The sequence below is a fragment of the Diabrotica virgifera genome, chromosome 9, assembly GCF_917563875.1.
Source record: "Diabrotica virgifera virgifera chromosome 9, PGI_DIABVI_V3a".
Classification (NCBI taxonomy): domain Eukaryota; kingdom Metazoa; phylum Arthropoda; class Insecta; order Coleoptera; family Chrysomelidae; genus Diabrotica; species Diabrotica virgifera.
Genome location: NC_065451.1, coordinates 159,680,851 through 159,703,702, shown reverse-complemented (window position 1 = coordinate 159,703,702; position 22,852 = coordinate 159,680,851). Strand labels below are relative to the sequence as shown.

The window sequence follows — 22,852 nt, the reverse complement described above, 5'->3', positions numbered from 1 at the left end:
AAGTCTCTAGCTCAAAAATTAAGTGACTTGTAATAAAAAGAATGTCAGTCCCTATTTTTTTCAGCGAAAAAGTGATCTGAAAAACCCCCTAATCGCCACCCTAATTTAAATTAGCCACTTATCTTATTTGGTTTTCTTTATTTGTGAATTCCTAATAGGTTCTAGAAGTTTGACTGGCTTAGAATGATTAGTTTAGAAAAAAATGGAGTTAAAAGCGAATAACGAATTTTTGTAGTTTAGTAAAAACTGCATTTTTCTTCAGAATAGAAAAATTAGCATGAAAGAGACGAAAAAATATTTCAATATGAAATTGTAGATTATTTAATTCTCAAGAATCTGGTTTGCAAGAATTTTTTCTACGGTACAAATTGTGTGAGCTATTGACAATTAAAACTAGTAATAACATTCAAAAACCACCTTTACCAACCCTTTCATTGTCAGCTCTTTTTGTAATTGAGGATTTTAAAAAGATTTAATAACAAAAATCTGGTAGATCTTGTAAAAACCTACAAAATTCTTTTTTAACAAACTTTCTAAGATAGAAAATAAAAAAGTTACAGGAGAAATCTAATTGGAAAAATAATAGTGTAAGTTAGCGGGGTTCTTAGTCATTGGTCTTATTCACTATTCCTTATTTATGTATTATTAATAGATTTTAGAAGCTTGACTGGCTTAGAATGATTAATTTTTAAAAACTGGAGTTAAAATCGAATAACGAATTTTTGTAGTTTGGTAAAAAAATGCCATTTTCTTCAGAATAGAAAGATTAGCATCAAAGATTCGAAAAAATGTTTAAATATGAAATTGTAGGTTATTTAATTCCCAAGAAGATGGTCGGAATAGCTATTTGTATAACAAGGGAGGAAAGTGCTACTTTTCCTCCCGAGAATGAAGTTTACTGCCCGACGCGTAGCGGAGGGCAGTAATCATTCAAGGGAGGAAAAGGCACTTTACTCCCATATTATACATATGGTTTTTCCACCTTCCTAAAATAACAAGTAATTTTTTCATTTTTACTTAATTTATTTATGTAACTAACCAACAAAATTTATTAAAACTAAAACTAACAAGTAGGTACAATATAACTGTCAACTGTCAAATATAAGTTAAATTATTAATGTAAACATTGTTAAATCAAAATAAAAATTTACTGTTTTTTACCATTCTGCAAAATACAGGGTGTTTTATAAATAAACTTTAAAATGTATAGATACTTACGTAATAGAAAATAGATATTGTACAGGGCGTCAATAAGTTATATTTCATGAATGAAATGCCATGACGTCACTTTTACTTTTCCTCCCTAGGGAGGAAAAGTACAACTTTGCTCCCTACGATCAAGTCAGCAAAAGTATACTTTCGGTAGAGGTTGGTGGAAAAATATTTTATCTACTCTATGTCATATTATGTATCAGTTTTTAGTTTGTGAAAACTGTCATTATAGATAGCAGTGCGTGAAAGGTTTAAAGTGTGCGTGAAGTAACAATGTATTTTAAATGGAATTTACTTTTTCGCACACTTTCAATGGGTTTTTGGCACACTTTCATATAATCAAATATCCTTAACTTTCCCGTTGTCATGGCGATGACAATATGAGCAATGACTTACAACAAAATTTTTGACGGTTTTGTGGTTTGAAAGTAGTTAGGATTTTTAAATATGAAAGTTCTAAAAATTGTAGAATATAAATCAATTCCAGTGACGAAGAGTTACAGTTTTTTTATTTGTTTATCGAAGAGTAGATAAAATATTGTATGAAACTGTGCGTGAAGTACTTTTTGCGAACTTTGGCGATGTATAGCACTCGCTCCGTTGTCGCTCGTGCTCTAAATATCGCGTGCGTTCGCAAAACGCATACTTCACGAACTGTTTCATAAATAACTATTTTTTACGGCAAAAATTGAGTGAATCGTAAATGAGTATATCGAAAAACATTGATTTTTTCCCTATAAAACTAACGAAGTTTTGATAGCGAATAAATCGGAAACTATTAATTTTATCAAAAAAATGTATAGAACGTTTTTGTTTAGAATGAATGTTGTTATCAACTTTTGCGGTCAAAATATAATAAAAAATTTCCACCCCCGAGATGAGGTGGCAACCACCCCCATGGTAAAAGCGCCTTTCGGCATCATATAGATTTTAATCCTTGGACTATCCATTACTCATTTTCAAATTTTCAAGCAAATCGATCCATTCTGTAAAAATTGCGATGTGAAGAGCTTCGGTTCCTGGACTATCTATGAATAAACTAATATTATTTAAGTTATATTGAGCACCATCTATTTTTTTCCTATAGAAATTATGACAACCAACACATAAGTATATCCCAATTTTTCACCCCTTAACCACCTTTAAGGAAGATGTTACGCTAAAACTTAATATTCAAGGTAGCAGATTTAAAAAGAAATAAAAAGGGATAGTTCCCTAGGTTGGCTGTATACCATATAGTTAAATAAATTCTAACATCGAAGTAAAACAACTTCTAAGTAGTAGGTATAATTTAATAAATTCCTAAAAAATCCCAATGGATTCCATAAAACCTGTTCAGAACAAACGTTTTCGGACCTATCAGTCCATCATCAGTGAACCTAAAATAGAATAAGTAATCCCACTAATAAAATTGAAAAGATGGTTGAAATTTTGAATGTTAAAAAAAGTGTGATTATGATTACTTACTCGTATACTTGCTAACTAGCACCAGAACCAAACAATGGTTGTAATTATAATTCAATCTACTTTCTAAAGTAAAGAAATGGACATTTCCTAACGCCAATGTTAGTAGACAACCTCCGCGAACATGGTGAAACCCTATTCGAAAACTTTAACCAACCATCTTCGGCCACGAATGTCTGCGAAGTATCAAAAGTATAAGGAAATACTTGAAGTGACAGTGAGAGTACACCAAAATAAGGACATGTGTCAGATTGACCCAAAGTTTTCCATTGACGGATTGTTTGCATCAACCTAATCTTATTATAGCATAAGAGCTGTGAGACATTTTTGAGTAGGTATTTTAGGCAACCTGAAATTTTTTCAGGTGACTCTTCCGTGATAGCCTAATACAAAAATGCTGGTCTGGCTGGAGGGTAGCGGTTATTTTCCCCAAAAATCCCCCCGAAATTTAAAAAAAGGGTTATTATTACAAAAAATATCATTGACCTGACTTTAAAGTAAATTTAAATATTCAAATATAAAGAAAATAAATAGGCCAGGCGATTTGAGGGCGATTTTAACTCTGCAAGGTACTTGCATGGGCGCCCCAGGATTATTTTCAGGGGGTGCATCTGAACTTCAGAAGATTTCATCTGAATCTGTACATACTATTAACGAGTATAATATAAAACTATACTTGCATAGCTATGTACATTCCTTTCCAGGTTTTTTTTGGTAACAGATTTTACTTGTGCATGTAAATGAAAAGCGCTATAGGTAAGCAGCAGTGTAAGAAAGAGCGTATACCGATAGCTGTTTGCATATTGTAGCCTATATTGTAGCTGAGCGAGTCCGTTCGCTCGAGAAAAATCACGTGACCTGGCGATACCCATGTTGTTGTGCCTCGAAACGTTAGAGTAATTATTATGTATTATAGTTCCTTAAGTAGCTTTTTATTAATTAAAGAAAAATAATACGTACTATACAATAGATTTTGCAAATATGAGAGAAAAAGACAAATTAATTATTATAAATATATAGGTGGAAAAGTATAAAACTATAAACTAAATTAATTATGTGTCCGAATCTTGTACTTCTTCTTCAAACTCCTCATATAAGCTTAAATATTCATTGTCTTCTTCTTCGTCAGACTCCCCTCGAGAATCAGATTCCTCTTCTACATGATCTGTAAATAGTTGTAATATATATTTAGAATTAATTAAAAATTAATAAGTGATTAACTAATTGAGTTTCTATGTATTCTCTGACCTTTTATACGGAGTCGAAGCCTGGACAATCAGGGGCTCATCTGAAAAAAGATTTGCCATTGTTGAGATGTGGTGTTCGAATAATGTAAAAAATATCATGGACACAACACGTAACAAACACGGAAACATTAAGAATGATGAAAAAGGAAAAAGAAATACTCAACACTATGAAGGAAAGAAAAATTTACAAAATTACTTTGGTCATATACTAAGAAATAAAAAAGTCTTGTGATTGGTTATATAAAGAAAAGTGCAAGAAAAAAGAGAACCGGGAAGTTGATGCATATTCTGGTTGAAAAATTTAAAGTAGTGGAGTGTTAAAAACAACAATAGAACTCTTCAGAATCGCTGCAGACAGAATAAAATGGGCCGTGATGATCGCCATTGTCATGAAAGGATGGGGCACACGAAGAAGCAGAAAATTGAGTTAACTAAAAAAAAAGATTTCAGTTATAAAAAGAACATAATATTATGTAAGCTTCCCTTTAGCAATATGTCTGAAATTCTCTTGGGTTGTCTGATGAACTATAGCATCATAACTGATTGAGGCAAACAATCTCCCTCAAACCAATTAAAATCTAATTTATCCATATTTAGTATCCATCCATTTCTGTTATAGAATAGAATAGAATAGAAATATGCTTTATTGTCATGAAAAATTTAACAATTTTATAGACAAAGCTTACAAGAATCATAAATAAAAACAATAACAAATACAATTTACTAAAATTATACAAATCGTCAATATAAACAAAACATAATAAACTCAAATAAAAATCAGTAACAATCTATTGCAAAATTAAAAAAAAAATTGCAAATTGCGTAATCTACCTGAAGAAATTTAATAAGTAATTTAATAAGTTATGCTGCTGCATGTGACACTCAAATATAGATTAAGATTCTACTTATACATAACAATACTGTAATTTCTTAGTTATTGGTTAAGAAACTCTGCTATTGAATAATATGGTCTTTCAGATAAATAGGCTTTAGTCATTTTACGGAACTTGGGGAAAGATGTTGCAGATTTAAGTTGTAGAGGGAGATGGTTGTATAGTTTTTTTGCAGAATATAATATAGATTTCTTTACTAACTCACTGGACGGGATCGGTAAATAGATGTCAAAAGTAGAATTTCTGGTGGAATAGTCATGTCTAGGTCTTTCTGGAAAAACATGTAGATGTTTACGAATTAAGCAAACAGTTTCTAAAATATATAAAGAAGGTAGTGTTAGAATTCTGTGATCTTTGAAGTAGCTTCGGCAATGTGTTGTTCTTCTGAGGCCAAACAGATATCTGATTGCTCTTTTTTGCAATTTAAAAATAACATCGGATTGGGCAACTGCACCAAAACCCCAAAAAGGCAGACCATATCGAAGATGGGACTCGAACAATGAAAAGTATGTTATTTTGGAAGAGGCTAAATCCATTTCCTTAGAGACAGATCTTATTGCAGGTGTTAAAGAACTGGTGACTTGCAAATATGCGATTCGCCAAATTCTCGTGATAGAATAGAATAGAATAGAATTTATTTCATCAAATATACAAAATTTCTTTTGTTTTTGACAAGTCAAAAGAGTACGTACTTACATTATAAAATTTTGACAAAATTTAAAAGATAAATATTATAAATTATAATGAACAGATATACAAACAGGTACTAACAAATTTAAACAATTTAACACACTATGTAAAAACGTTAAGACATGAAATAAACTTAAAAACATGAAATATCGTCATAATCGGCAAAAAAACCCTGACCAAACTAGTGTACTTATTATAATGTATTATAAGCGGTACCTAAGTACTCTGTCTTTGTGTAAAAACAATGTTTTAAAAAGTGTGATTTTATTTTATTTTTAAACGACTGTAAATGAAGACTTTTTACTTCATCTGGCAAAAAATTGTACAAACTAACATCAGTTGAGTTTTTTATACTTTTCGTCAACCTAAAACGTTGTGCTCTAATAGCATCGCTCGATCTTGTATGGTGATCATGGAAGTTGGAGTTTATGTTAAACTTACTTTTGTTGGAATGAATTTCAATCAGCGTCTCATATATATAGAGTGAAGGTAGTGACATAATACCTAACTTCTGAAATAAAGGTTTACAGTGTTCCCTATGCTCTGCTCCTGCAAGTATCCTCACTACTTTCTTTTGTAACTTAAAAATTCTGTCTGCGTGACAAGAGCCACCCCAAACAGTTATTCCGTACTTTAAATGGCTATGGAACAGTGCAAAGTAGATCATTTCAAGGGTACTTTTAGGGATCATAAAAACTAAGTTGCGTATCAAAAATAGAGTTGTAGCAAGTTTAGAATTTAAGTAGTTTGTATGAGCACTCCAGTCCAAATTATCATCTAGGAAAATTCCTAAGAGTTTAACACTATTTCCCAAGACATACTTCCGGTCAGAACTAAACATCAAATTCTGATTTTTGTCTTCATTTAGCTTCAGACCATTATGCAAAAACCAGTTTTTTGCTTTCTGAGTATCACTATCTATTTTAATTTTCAAATTATGATGATTAATATCAGTATTTATGAGAGTGGTATCTGTTGAAACTTTATTATATAATCCAAATTCTAATCTTTGCTTTATTACGCCCCTAAAATTATGTCACATATAATACACGATTTTGGCCTTCTTAAAAAATCTATCTCAAAAAATGAGTGACAATTCCAAAAATAAAAATATTTGTCAATGTTCCATATATTTCAAAAACGATAGCTTTTTCAATTATAATAGTTCATAATTAAGTCCAAATTAATATTTGGGACTTTTTCTGTACAATATTAATTCTCGATGTGTCTGGCGTAAAAGCTAAACTTAGCTTTAGTAAGTGTAGTCTTTTTAAATAAACCAATCAGGAAAAAGAAGTAATTTATTCTACAACTAAGAGACGGAGAAAACGGTTTGGGAATTAATACCAAAGCGATACTTCTTCATTTGGCCTACATCGAGCCGGATTTTTGACCAGCATAAAACTTATGGAAAGTTCTTCAAGATTATTCGCCGACACAACAGCAAAAGGATATACTGGGTGAGATAAGTCCATTTATATACCCTTTGTTTCATTATTCTATTCGGCTATCAGTTATTCAAAGACATTAAAATCATTAAATTCTGTGATTCAAAGACATTTTCGTGTTCCAATATCTTTAATAAAAATGGATGAGTTCAAAAAATACAGAAAAATTGCTAAGTCTTCTCTTACTCGTATGTGCAACTGGTTTATAGCCAAAAAAGACGTAGAATTAGATGTTACCCAGTTCGAGACGCGATTAAGTAGACTTCATTTAATATTTCATGATTATGAAAAAGCACAAAATGAAATCGAATTCCTTGCATCAAATACAGGCAAAGAAGAAAAAGATAGAGAGTTTACAGAAAATCAATATTTCAAACTTGTAAGCGATTTGACCGCTTGTGTTAATAAATTAAAAGCTGCACCTTCTCAGATAACATCTAGTTCATCCAGTGAGGGTTCTTGTAGTGCTCCAATAGCAGTTCGTCTTCCGGATATAAAAATTTCACAATTCTCAGGTCATATTAGAGACTTTCAATCGTTCATCGAGCTCTTCGATGCGCTCATAGTGAAAAATGAGACATTAACAGATGTCCAAAAACTTGTGTACTTGAAGAGTTATTTAAAAGGTGAAAGCCTTCAACTTATAGATTCATTACCGATAATTAATGAAAATTTTGTAATCGCGTTAAATATTTTAAAGAAGAGATACGAAAACAAATTCGCCATAATAAATTCTTATTTGCAAGCAATTTTTGATTGTAATAATATTTCTAAATGTAAGTCAGACACATTAAGAGAATTAATCACTACAATTCAAAAGAATATTTTGTCACTAAAAAATTTGAATTTAACTTCCGAAAATTTATTTGACTTAACACTTATATTCATTCTAAAAAAGAAGTTAGATTTTCAATCGGCTAAGGCATATGAATCTGAGAGGAATCACGATGAAATACCTACTTTAAATCATTTCTTAAAATTCTTAGAAAAACGTGCAGTAATTCTGGAAAATGTTGAAATTTCTAGTCCTAAAACTACCAGAAAAAACTTCTCATCTCATTCGACAATGCATGAGGCAACTTCAAATCGCCAATTTCAATTAATTTGTATCTACTGTAACAAGGAGGGCCATAAAATTTACACTTGCTCTGAGTTTAAAGATATATCTCATTCCGCCAAATTGCAATTTATTAGGGCAAAGAATTTATGTATAAATTGTTTTGGTAAACACAATTTGAAAGAGTGTAAATCCTCTAAAAAATGTTCTTTTTGCTCCAAGTCACACAATTCGTTAATGCACATAAAAATCGGCGAAAATCAACATTCTCCGCCAATGACTAGTAGTAAGCGTCATTCACATTCTCTATATAATAATGGTTCAAATTCTCAACCTAATAGCTACGCAGGTAACCATAGCTCTCTAATCTCATCTAATAGTTCTTATTTAGATAATACTGCTCATGTTCAAAATGGTAATAATTCATCTTCTCATCTCGATAGTAATTCAAATCTTCAAACCCGTTCTCTGGATATCCAACCAGTACAGGAAAATTCAGGAATAACAAATTTTCAAGGTCCTTCGAGAAATTTTACGGAAAATAACCCTACCGCAAATAATCATTCAGCGAATCACTCTGTTCAGTCAGTAAAAAATAGTCATATTCTTCTGGGTACTGCAAAAGTAACCTTACTTGGTAAAAACGCTAATTTCTGCATAGCGAAAATTCTTTTGGACACAGGATCCCAAAATTCATTTATCGTAGAGAAGCTTGTGAACAAGTTACAATTAGATACGTATAGCAAGTCAGTACATATATCAGGAATAGGAGGGAGTGGCTCGACTTGTACTAAAATGTCAGATAATTTTCCAATTATGATCGTCGAAGAAGTTTTCATTTTTCAGTAGTTGTATTACCCGAGATTACTTGTGCTCTCCCTCAATCAAAAATACTAGTGAAAAAATTAAATATTCCGGAACAATTCTTTCTAGCAGACGACGAATTTTTTAAGCCTTCTGAAATTGACATTCTAATTGGTTTGGATCTTTATTACGATATTATTTTACCTAATTTCGTCAGACTTGGCAAAAATCTTCCAGTCTTACAAGAATCTCACTTAGGTTTCGTGGTAGCTGGTACAGTTCCTGATCATTTTACTGTATCCAATATATCTGTTACAGACAGTAGTTCAGAAGTTTTAACTGAATCTAATTCACTTCTTTCCACATTACAATTAGACAGCCGTTTAAAGAAATTCTGGGAAATCGAGGAAATTCCCAATAAATTCTATCTTTCAGAAGCTGATGAGGCATCTGAAAACCTATTCCGTTCTACAACCAAAATTTTACAAAATGGTAGATTTCAAGTAAGTTTGCCGCTGAAATCACCTTCAGAAAATCTAAAGTTAGGAAATTCTTATTACATGGCCAGAAAGCGTTTCATTTCTTTAGAAAATAAATTTAAAACTAATTGCAACTTTTATCAAGACTGTAAAAAAGTTACTGATGAATTAATTGAACTTAAACATGCTCATTATGTACCCCTAACTCTGCTAAATGCCAAATCTGAAAATAAATATTTTATTCCGCACTTAGGTGTAGTTAGAGAATCCAGTTTAACAACGCGTTTGCGCGTTGTCATGGACGCCAGCGCCAAAAGTTCCTCAGGGTATTCCTTAAACGACGTGTGTTTAAAGGGATATCAGGTCCAGCCAGAATTGTATGACATTCTATGTAGATTTAGACTTTTTCCTTTTGTATTCACGGTAGATATTAAAAAAATGTTCCGACAGGTCCTCGTGAACCCGGAACAAACTTTTCTTCAAAACATTTTATGGCGAGAAAACCCTGATGAAGACTTTAAATGTATCCAACTCGATGTTGTAGTTTTTGGAACCAATTCAGCCCCGTTCTTGGCAACAAGGGTTCTTAAAGAAATTGCTTGTCTAAACTTTTTAGAATTTCCTCTTGCGTCTGATGCAATTCTGAATCAATTATATATGGACGATGGTCTTTGTGGTTCGTATAATCACAACGAACTTTTCAATTTATACTCTCAATTAAATACCATCTTAAATAAGCATGGGTTTGAGTTGCATAAATATTGTTCAAATAGTGATTATTTTCTTAAAAATATTTCCAAAGACATTTCGGAAAATCAAAAAGCTGATTATGACATAAACATAGATGAAGTCCCAAGTAAAGTTCTTGGGCTAAAGTGGAGTACAGCAGAAGATACTCTTTGTATTTCCGTGCCTCAAAAAATCGTGCACGGTCCAGTTACCAAACGAAAAATACTTTCTATCTTAGCTCAATGTTATGATCCGTTAGGCTTGATAAATCCTGTTATAGTAAAAGGTAAGATACTGATGCAAAAATTATGGTTCAAAAAGTTTCATTGGGACACCGTAATAAACGACGCTTGCATTCTTAAAGATTGGCACAATTTTATTGAACATATCCTCTTGCTTTCACAACAAAAAATAGCTAGACAATATTTTCGTCCGAAAACTATTAGCAAAATAGAAATTCATGGCTTTTCTGATGCAAGCATAGAGGCTTATGGTGCTTGCATTTATTTTCGAGTTCTTTATTCTGACAATGATATTTCTTCTTCTTTAGTATCTTCAAAATCTAGAGTCGCCCCACTTAAATCAATTACCATTCCAAGGTTAGAACTTTGCGCTATGCTCTTGCTGGCGAAACTTGTAAACAAAATTCTACAAGTCTTCGAAAATAAATTAGAGTATGACTCAATAAATTTGTGGACCGATTCTCAGGTCGCTTTATGTTGGTGCAGGGCACACCCTAGTAAATGGTCAGTGTTCGTATCGCATAGAGTTGCTCAAATTCAAGAACTGACGCAAAATTGTCAGTGGCGATACGTTAAATCAGCTGAAAACAGTGCTGACATTCTATCACGCGGTTTATCAGCCCAAGAAATTCTGGACAACAAGTTGTGGTGGTCCGGTCCTGCTTTTCTTCTTAATCATTCTTTAGAATTCTCTGATGAACCCCCAATAGCTGATCAGCTAATTACAGAGCACAGAAAAACTCGTTCCAATATACTCACAAACGCCAACTCAAAACCTCCTTGGGAACAATTATTTCAAAAATTTTCTTCTTTTTCTCGATTACGTCGTACTATCGCATATGTACTCAGATTTGTCAGTTGTTTAAAAGGAAACAAACAATCTGATCCCCTCACTGTTGAAGAATTGGACCAAGCTCTATATTTTATAGTTCGGCAAGTTCAGCTAACCAATTTTTCTAAAGAAATTTCCGAACTTTCTGCAAACCAGCAACTATCAAATAAACAATTATTATCTTTAAATCCATTTCTCGATGAATTATCAATGATGAGAATCGGCGGAGGGCTTTGTAACGCCTCCATTCCCTACCAACAGAAACATCCCTTGCTTTTGCCACCCCATAATCATACGACCTCCCTTATACTAGAGTACGAACATAGGCGGCTCGGGCATGCTGGTGCTCAAACCGTTCTGAGCAATATTCGTTTACGTTTTTGGCCCCTTAATGGGCTCAGAGAGATCAAAAAAATCATTCGAAATTGCAATATGTGTTTTCGATTCAATAATCAAGTCTGCCAACAGATTATGGCAAGTTTGCCCTCTGATCGTGTAAATGTTTCTAGACCATTTCAGAAAGTTGGAATTGATTTCGGAGGATTCTTTCAAATAAAATCCTCAAGGCTTCGTAAATCTCCACTCATAAAATCATACATTGCGGTTTTTGTTTGCATGGTCACCAAGGCAGTTCACATAGAGCTAGTCCTTGGACTGTCTACTGACTCTTTTCTGAACGCTTTAAAATGTTTTGTCTCGAGAAGAGGAAATCCGTCAGTGATCTATAGTGACAACGCCACCAATTTTTTAGGTGCAAAAAATGTCCTATACGAGTTGTATCAATTTTTCAAAACTAATAATAATGTAAATATTATCTGTGACTTTCTTTCACAAAATGAGACCAAGTGGAAATTCATTCCACCTCGATCTCCGCATTGGGGTGGAATCTGGGAATCCGCCATCAAAAGCGCAAAATTTCATATCAAGAGATTGGTGGGTAATGCTTTGTTCACTTCAGAAGAGTTTAACACTATTCTTTGTCAAATCGAGGCAATACTAAATTCTCGGCCCTTAGGTCCAGTTTCTAATGACCCTACAGATTTAACCTGCCTTACACCGGGACACTTTCTGATAGGGTCTCCTCTCACCGCTTATCCTGAAAAGGATCTTTCACATTTAAACGAACATAGACTTTCCACCTTCCAGCAGATTTCTAAAATTCAACAAGTTTTTTGGAAACGTTGGTCGGTTGATTACTTAAATCGCCTTCAGAACCGGCCTAAATGGGCTGAAGAATATTCTAACCTGCAAGTAAATAAACTAGTTTTACTCAAGGAAGATAATGTACCTCCAATGATGTGGCCGTTGGCGCGCATCATTGAAGTATATCCTGGTAAGGATGGCAAAGTCCGTGTGGTTAAGCTCCGTACGGCTTCCGGAGAGTTTATCCCATCCATTTCAAAGCTTTCTTTATTACCAAATCAAACTCAACCTTAAAACGACCAACATGCTTATTTCTAGTTTTGTTACATTCTTCCTAACACTTTGTTTTTTCTGTTTCTGTTACTGTGTAATTTAGTTGAAGCAGGGATGCTTCAACGCGGGGGAGAATGTTGAAGCTTTATTATATAATCCAAATTCTAATCTTTGCTTTATTACGCCCCTAAAATTATGTCACATATAATACACGATTTTGGCCTTCTTAAAAAATCTATCTCAAAAAATGAGTGACAATTCCAAAAATAAAAATATTTGTCAATGTTCCATATATTTCAAAAACGATAGCTTTTTCAATTATAATAGTTCATAATTAAGTCCAAATTAATATTTGGGACTTTTTCTGTACAATATTAATTCTCGATGTGTCTGGCGTAAAAGCTAAACTTAGCTTTAGTAAGTGTAGTCTTTTTAAATAAACCAATCAGGAAAAAGAAGTAATTTATTCTACAACTAAGAGACGGAGAAAACGGTTTGGGAATTAATACCAAAGCGATACTTCTTCAGTATCATCTGCAAAGCACACACATTTTATGGGAAAAGTGTAGTGAAATAGATCGTTCAGATAAATAAGAAACAAAGTGGGTCCTAGAATTGAACCTTGAGGAACCCCGTATTCGACCGTGTTCAAATCAGAATAGCTATTATTAAGAAAAACTGCCTGTTTTCTACTTGTTAAATAAGATCTAAATATATTGAGAGTGGTTCCCCTTATACCATATTTATGCATTTTTTCCAACATTAATTTATGCGAAACACAGTCAAAAGCTTTGGATAAATCACACAATGTCAAAGACACGAAATGACCTTCCTCCATGCCGTCGACTATATCTCTCACAATTTTCTGTATAGCTTGTGTAGTGCTGCACTTTTTTCTAAAGCCATATTGGTTACAGTGAAGTATTTTGTGTTTATCTAGATATTCTATCAAACGAGTATTAAGAATGCTTTCAAAAATTTTACCGAAAATGGGAATGATAGAGATGGGACGGTAACTTCCAATTTCATCTAAAGACCCTTTTTTGAATAGTGGCAACACTTTTGTTACTTTTAGTACATCAGGGAAAATCCCCTCAGTAAGGCAATTATTATAAAGTAAAACTAATTTGTCAATAACAATATCAATAGCTTCGACAATTATTTTTTTGTTTAAAAATAAAAATCTGTACAATGTGAATTTTTCAAGCCACGCAAAACATTTCTGATTTCAATATCAGTAACAGGTAGTAAAAATAAAGAGTGGCAAGGAGAGTGTACTGATATACTGAGTTCTTAGCAGATGTTGTCTCAATTCGGCTTTGCACGGATGCAAAGTAGATGGATCACACTTTTTCAATATTTTCTTAAAAGGCTCATTTTTCTTATTAGACTTATAATTTCGGCAGAATGTTTAAAATCGTGCTGTGTTGATATTTGATAAATTTTTTGCACCATAAATTTCGCACACAAATTCTTCCAAAGTTTCGAAAATTTCATCGCGCGTACCGGTAACGTGGGCAACTCCAAGATCCTTTAATGCTTTCTGATAAATTAATATTTTTGAAGTTATACTTCTTTACCGGCGATAGAGAGTGAATTTTTAAATGGGAAAACCTAGCGACCGGGCGCATGCGCATTATAACTTTGTTCTGATTGGATGTTCAAATGACATGTCAAAAATTATCCAATATGGCTGCTGTAGCATAGCTGTGGTTTGGACGTGAACGGTTTGGTTATGTCGTTGATTGATAAATATAGAGTGGTTGCTTAACTGCCTTTTTAAATAGTTTTCATATTATATTTTTGGACTTATTAACATGATTGTTGCATGTCATTGTGGAAGCCCAAACTGTGTGAGTGCGATTTTCAATCGCAAAATTACTGATAAAAACCTATTCGCTGAAGAGGTAGAGTGTGGAGAACTGTGGATAACATCAATCAACCCGGAACGATTTACGATCTCACTTATTCAAAACTAAAGAATCGGAGAACCCAGTTATTACTGTCAATGATTACTGGTAAGTGTTTTAGAAATAAGTTGATAAAATTTGGTTCCTACATTTGAACATAGCCACTTTACACATTGCAAGTAATTGCGAAATTTATAGCACAAGTTCTTGCAGCAAGAACTTCTGCAATCAGTTGCAACTTGCAACTAGATTTCTGCAATAAAATGATTACAGGGTACAAGTAATTGCATAAGCTGACATGAAATAGACAGACACTTTGACCTAACCATAAATTTTAGGTTATGTTGTTTTTATAAATTAAATGTGATTTTTTAAGTAGTCAAAATAACTGTCAAAGTTTAAATACATAATTCAAAGTTTCTCTTCGAATTTTGTGATTTAACCACAGATTATTTAACGTAGATAAAATTTGTTCAGTCCATTCTTGTATCGACATATCGAAGTAATTTAGTACAGCAAAAAAACACCCTGTTCGGGACTGTGACAAGCCCAGTCCAGGAAAACTAATACACAGGTACGCAAATGATGATAAATATATTTTTCAAAATATGTTTCCATCCGGGATAAATACAGAGTTTAGTAATAATTCAATAACCAACCCACAAATGTATCAACAAGCCAACACACAAGGGCAACTAGCCATGAATGTACAAACCACGCCATATCTAATATCGATGTCTCAACCAGCACCAACTAAACCAATGCCACCTAACTTGTACCCTCCACTACCACAGACACAAATTCCATTAGTGCCGATCACATATCATAGTTCTGCTTCAAATTATCAATTACAACGATTGCCATCCACCAGTGAAGAAGAGGAAGAAAACAACGAACCAGCTAGCAGCAACGATTGGCAAGAAATTAGAAGCTCAAAAAGAAGAAAAATCAGAAAAACAACAGACAATGCAAACAGTACAAATATTATTGTAACAGAAAATAGATTTGAAGCGCTAGAAAATGAAGTAGTCCCTCCCAAGGAGAACAACACAGCAAACCCTCCACCAATTTTCATACACGGTGTACAAGACTATCAAAAAATGGTACAAAAAATTAAGGATGTAGCAGAAAGGGAAGAATATCATACAAAAAGTTTAACTAACAATGTCGTAAAATTAAGTTGTGGTACGCCAGATACATATAGAAAAATGGTTAGATATTTTAATGAACATAACATTTATCACCATACATATCAGTTAAAACAGGATCGAGCCTATAGAGTTGTAATAAAATACCTTCACCACTCTACTAACACCGAGGATATAAAAAACGAACTCCTAAAACTGGGTCATAAAGTTCGAAATATAATAAATGCACAACACAGAATTACTAAAGAGCCACTTAATTTGTTCTTCGTGGATCTCGAACCGGCAGCAAATAACAAAGATATTTATAACTTAAGGGGGCTACAGAATAGAGTTATTGAAATTGAACCTCCCCGAACAACCAAAAATCGCATAATACAATGCATAAGATGCCAATCGTACGGTCACTCCAAGTCATATTGCAATAAACCATTTGTATGCGTCAAATGCGGAGGAGCCCACAATACCACAACTTGTAAGAAGACTAGAGAAACTCCAGCAAAATGTGCATTATGTGGTGGGGATCACCCCGCAAATTATAAAGGATGTGAACATTACCAAAAAATTTATAATATTAATAACAGGTATCATAACAGAGGAAACGTATTAAATCCAGCAATAAATCAAATACATACACAACCCAGAATATATACACAACCCAGGATTCAGAATCAGTATGAAAGTTACGCTCAAGCTGCAGCAAATAATCAGAACAATAACGAAGATACAGCGAGTATACTTACCAAATTTCTAGAAGAGTTTAAAAATTTATTTAACCAGCTAATGCAACAAAACAGTATGGTGCTCAACATGATTTCCGTGCTAGTAAATAAAGTAAACTAACAATGTCTAAGTTCATAAGAATTGCCCAATGGAATGCCAATGGTCTTCCTAATCATAAAGAAGATATAAAACTATTTCTGGAACAAAATTTCATTGACATACTACTAGTAAGTGAAACCCATTTTACAGACAGAACCTACTTCAAGATACCTAAGTATAAATTATATTACACAAATCACCCAGATGGTACAGCCCACGGAGGTTCAGCCATATTGATAAGAGAAACTATAAAACATTATGAAATGCTAAAATACGAAACAAATCACATTCAAGCAACATCGATAAAAATACAAACTCTTCCATATGATATAACTGTCACAGCAATTTATTGTCCGCCCAGGCATAGACTTACAAAAGAAGATCTTCTACCCTTTTTCGAAACTCTAGGGCCAAAATTTATAGCAGGTGGAGATTACAACTGTAAACATACGCTATGGGGTTCACGCCTAACAACCACCAAAGGCAGAGAGCTAGCAAAAGTTATCCAGGATAAAATCTACTCATTCCTATCGACGGGATCACCGACATATTGGCCAACCGATCCAAATAAAACACCAGACCTATTGGATTTCTTTATTACAAACGGAATATCTCAATCATATACAGATGTAGTACCAAGTTTTGATTTATCATCAGATCATAGTCCCATAATTGCCACAATTAGCACAACGGTGATAATAAAAAAACCAACATCTCGACTGCATAACTTCAAAACAAACTGGGACACATACCGGCTAATCATAGAACAGGAAGTAAATCTATTAGTGAGATTGCAAACTCCCGAACAAATAGAAACAGAAACTAATAATCTAATCAACTTACTTCAAAATGCTGCCAAACAGTCTACCCCTCAACCTGGACAAAAAAAAATTTCAACCAACATTCCTCTTGAAATAAAAAGACTAGTAGCAGAAAAACGAAAAGCTAGATCAATTTGGCAAAGAACTCACAGACCAGACGACAGGACAATTTATAATAACAAAACAAGAAACTTAAAAACAGCTCTAGAACAGATGAGAAACAAATCATTTGAAAACTATGTATCAAACCTTTCGCGTCAAGATAACTCTATCTGGAAACCAATCAAAAATAAAAATAAACCAATAAATACTTCACACCTCCAATTCGGAAAAACTCATTACCACCAGGACCATGGGCAAAAAGCAACAAAGAAAAAGCTGATTTATTTGCTGAACATCTAACTGAAGTCTTCAAGCCACACGACAATGACCAAGTACAAGAAGTAGAGCAGGAACTAGCCTTACCAATTAATCAACGAGAGCGACTAACTTTAATTACACCGAAGGAGATCAAAGATGAAATTAATCATTTGAATGAAAAGAAGGCACCAGGCACTGATCTCATAACAGCAACAATGCTAAAACAACTTCCTAAAAAAGGTATAATGAAGTTATTGTACATATTAAATGCAATCTTAAGACTTAATTATTGGCCTATATCACTAAAAATTGCCCAAGTAATTATGATACCGAAACCTGGTAAAGCTTTAACGGATGTTTCATCATACCGCCCAATAAGTCTACTGCCAATAATGTCAAAACTTCTTGAAAAGCTGTTACTTAAAAGAATTATGAGCGACCTAGAATTCCAAAACTGGATCCCAGAACACCAGTTTGGATTCCGGCAAGGTCATTCTACAGTGCAACAATGCCATCGCATAGCAAATGTAATTAATAGAGCTTTGGACAATAAACAGTATTGCACAGCAGCCTTTCTGGACATCAGCCAAGCATTTGATAAGGTATGGCACCCAGGATTACTTTATAAAATCAAAAAATCCCTACCCAACAAATACTTTGACTTATTAAAATCATATCTAAATCACAGAGAATTTGAAACTAAAGTGGAGGATGAACTATCAAACCGTAACAAAATTCAATCAGGAGTCCCACAAGGTAGTATATTGGGTCCACTTCTTTATGTACTGTACACATCCGATTTACCAACCTCTCCACAAACCACCATTGGAACTTTCGCTGATGACACAGCAATATTTGCAACTGAAGAGGATCCAAGAGCTGCAGTATTAAAACTTCAAGAACACCTAGACCAAATTGGACAGTGGTTAAAGAAATGGAAGATAAAAGCTAACGAAACTAAGTCAACACATATAACTTTCACACTAAGGAAAGACCAATGCCCAAATATTAGCCTTAATCAATTCAACATACCACAACAGAACATCGTCAAATACCTGGGGCTTCATCTTGATTCTAAATTAAACTGGAAACAACACATTTTAAAGAAGAAGAAACAAATTGAGTTAAGAGTGAAAGAAATTAATTGGCTTATAGGTAGAAAATCTCGACTCTCAATTGAGAACAAACTGCTGATTTATAAAACAGTCATCAAACCTATATGGACGTACGGTATAGAACTATGGAGTTGTGTCAGCAAATCAAACACAAAAATTATCCAAAGAACTCAATCAAAAATTCTACGCACCATCGCAAATGCCCCGTGGTACATTTCCAACCAAACCCTTCATACAGACCTAAACATCCCGTTAGTCAGCACAGTAATTCAAGAAAGAGCCAACAGACATCACGAGAAATTGGAAGACCACCCCAACCAATTAATATTACCATTACTACAGCCACTAAACAACAGAAGATTGCGAAGATTATGGCCCATAGATCTTCGCTGAAACTGAGGTGAAACCGCTGGGTGATGTACCTCATAACGCCATTTTAGTGTACAATAATACATTGATATATGTTATTGTACTTGTTATCAAATTAGCTTATAGAATTATGTAATTCTGATTGTTAATAAATGCTTACAAAAAAAAAAAAAAAAAAAAAAAATTTTAAGTAGAGTTATCAGATATTAGATTAAAAAGGTTGGATTATTGAGAAAATTATAATATGTGTTATATATAACAATTGCAGAAAAATTGCATGAACATGTTCTATTTAGCTGCAACTTCTTGCAGCAGAACTGCAGACTGTCTCCTTATATGCAATAAACCATTAGCTCATGTGATGCTCCAGCTACAATTTGCTTAATCCATATTTTATAACTTTTCCTCAGCTTTTCGCTTTCATGCATCACATTGTTGTTAGCATTAATGGTTCTGATTTAAGTCGAGCTGCAATGCCACTTTTTTTTTAATATCGTAGTTAACCATATATTATCTGGTAAAGTATCCAAAAACGTTTCTTATGAACTTGGTGTCAGTGTTCTGCTAACTGCAAATTATATTCATATTTACCAGTTTTACGTGGACTCATTTAACTTTTCTCTATTGTTTGAGAATAGTCCGTCCGCTGCAACTTTTCCCATGCGGTACGATTCATTTTCAATCAAATTAAGTCAAAACAGGAAGTGGAACGTATGCCGATGTGTGTAGTATATAGTATACAGTATACAAAATGTATATACACATCGACGTTCGTTTCAATTTATGTTTTGATTTAGTTTGATTGAAAAAGATTCATACCGTATGAGAAAAGTTATAGCGGACGGACTATATCTGCATAAGTATGCTCTACAAACTCTACATGAATCACTCTGTTTATAATGATCAGCTATTGCCCAAAAATTATTAAATGAATTGAGTCATTCTTTTTTTATATAATTTCGATTTACATTTAATGTTACATTTATCGTTACATCGAGGTCCCAATTCTCTCATTTACGTTAATTTTACAGTTTTTCTAGTGTATTCTTGGTCAGAGTTCCTCAGTTTCTTCAAAATATTAATTTTGGAAACACTTGGATCTCTTTGTCTGTCCTTTCCAAGATTTTTCTTCTTTGGAAATTTTTCCTTAGCAGACGTATCTAATAATAAAACTAATGCCTTTGATGCAGGAAGGGGTTTCCGCTGTTGTAATTGAACATGTAATCCACTGTGAACATCAGATATAACAGTGGAAGTTAGTTCACTCGTAAATTATATAGATGTTACAATGTGTTTATAAAAATATTCATCAATAATAGAAATTTATAGTATTGTAACATTGGTTACAAAGTTTTTTCCACCGAGTGATTCAAAATTTGCACTTACAATGAGGTTATTTTATTAAAAAACTTTATATTTAGGTACATAAGATAGGATAAAAGCTTTTAGATCAAAATGAAAGTTGTCCTTTATAGATATCATTCAAGCAATAGTTGAAAAACATTATAAGTGGAGTTACAATGTTATTCATATCAGGTGTAGTTGTGATCTAAAATTTAAATTGGATTAATTTTTTTGTAGGCTATACAGATAAATCAAAAAGTAAACATAGAGGACAATGATGCATTAGAGACTGGCATATCATCTCATACGGACAACACTGCAGGAGAGTTTTTTTTATATTTGAACAATTCAGCTTCGCTTCAAAGAAAGTTGGACGCCTTGAAAAAAAAAATTAAACTCACCGTTTGGACTTACGGAAGATATTGAAAATGCTATAAAGTAGGGATATTATACGGGATTTGTATATACTTTTGTAAATAATATATTGTATGATATTTTAAAAGAAAATAATGAGTACCACCAGTGTTACTACAAATGACCCTGAAGAGGACAAAATCCTAAACGGGGACACACATTGAACGCATTTCCACATAGCAATTTATCCTATACAAGGAAATCAAACAATGTGATGATGATTACTACAAATGGCTAGTGAATTTAGTAAGTAATTTTGCCAATTTTGTAAAATTGGCAAGAAAATAATTACTAAATAGTTAGTAATTTTGCCAGTTTTCGCAAAATTGGCCAAAAACAAAAAAAAATATCTACTAAAAATACTAGCCAGTTGTGTCTGAGTTTAGCGAACCGACTATAACTCTTGTTAAATTAAGGTTGAGTTTACACTTTTGACTTGCCTACAGATTTAAAAACATTTTTGTCATAATATACAGTATGTCCCTGTAAGTTGGAACCATAATATGGAAAACTTTTTTATTATTCATTTTACGAAAAATAGTTGTTCTACATAAAAGGTTCTGCAATATCTAGAATCTCTGATTCAACCATCAGATAGTAAATTTTTATGGGTGTTACACAGGGTATGTCAAAAAATATGAATTTCACTAAAGAGAAAAGTAGCTTTATTTTTACAATATTGAACATTGTTATTATGAGCAGTTAATTGGAATTAGAACTATATTCTAATATGCAATTACATCCTTCTAATTGAAAAAGAAATTAAAAATTTTTCTCGGCATATATCATCAACATTATTTTCTGTTATTTCAATTATGATAACTTTTGTTATTAATTTTACGAAAGAAAAGTTATAGAATGTTCTGCATGATCTAAAACCTAAAATATAACCATCTTATATCAAATATTATCGATTTTGTATGAGGTATATAAAAAAACTGTTTTTTATGACGACAAAGAAGTATAACTTCTTACGTGCGTACACAAGTACACACACTCTTTTTTTTTTAATATTTTAAACGGTATTATCTTGGCCTTTTGGAACAAAGACGAATTATAATCACATCCGGTTAATGGGTGGAAAGCAGGCAAACTCGTACATAAAGATGGCTCTAATTCCGCATGTAGCTTCGTTATATTTATGTACCTTTTAGAATTTCCAGTACCATACTCCATAAAAATCTTCAGATCGTCACTTTGGAGATGATCCATGTTTTCAAGCATAAGTATTAAAACATCTGTATCAGAAGTTTTAATAAGAACATTGGTCTTTGCTAATGTATTAAGCTTACATACGTGATGAACTATCTTCGTGTCGGCTTCTTCGTGATTTTCGCAGGTCATGTTATCGTCGATCGACATTTCTATACCATCATTATTTTTACAACATACGAATAACATAAATCATAATTTAAATTTATTAATAAATTACCAATAAAAGGCACCATCTCATTTGCAGACCAATGTTCAATAATTAAAAATTTTACAAAATTCTGCTTAAATTTAATATTTTTTAATTCCTTGGCAAAATCTGTTAGTATCCATCCATTTCCGTTAGGTGTTGAAGAATTACCTATAGCCTATAGCCCTTTTCATTCACATGCACGCTGAATTTGTTTAATCACCTGGTAGTTGAAAAATTTCAATAAAAAACCTGTCTTTTTTAGAATATTTATTTCTAATACATATTAAAAAATACCCTGTCAAAATAACAATTGCACCTCCCTATCCGGAAGGAATGTACCTAGCTATACATGTATAGTTTTATATTTTATACTCGTTAATAGTATGTACAGATTCAGATGAAATCTTCTGAAGTTCAGATGTACCCCCTGAAAATAATCCTGGGGCGCCCATGCAAGTATCTTGCAGAGTTAAAATCGCCCTCAAATCGCCTGTCCTGTTTATTTTCTTTATATTTGAATATTTAAATTTACTTTTTTTGAACTTTGGGGGGATTTTTAGGGAAAATAACCGCTACCCTCCAGCCAGACCGGCATTTTTGTATTAGGCTATCATGGAAGAGTCACCTGAAGAAA

At 33.0% G+C, this 22,852-nt stretch overlaps 1 protein-coding gene across 1 annotated transcript in view; it reads right to left on the bottom strand.

Annotated features, from left to right (window-relative positions):
• The window catches only part of LOC126891555 (uncharacterized), a 35,896-nt gene extending 28,915 nt beyond the window's left edge, over positions 1 to 6,981 (bottom strand). The window contains exon 1 of the mRNA XM_050660731.1: positions 6,865 to 6,981. Coding sequence (XP_050516688.1) covers positions 6,865 to 6,981 — 117 coding nt within the window. The remainder of the gene's footprint in view (positions 1 to 6,864) is intronic.
• Between the last annotated feature and the right edge of the window lie 15,871 nt (positions 6,982 to 22,852).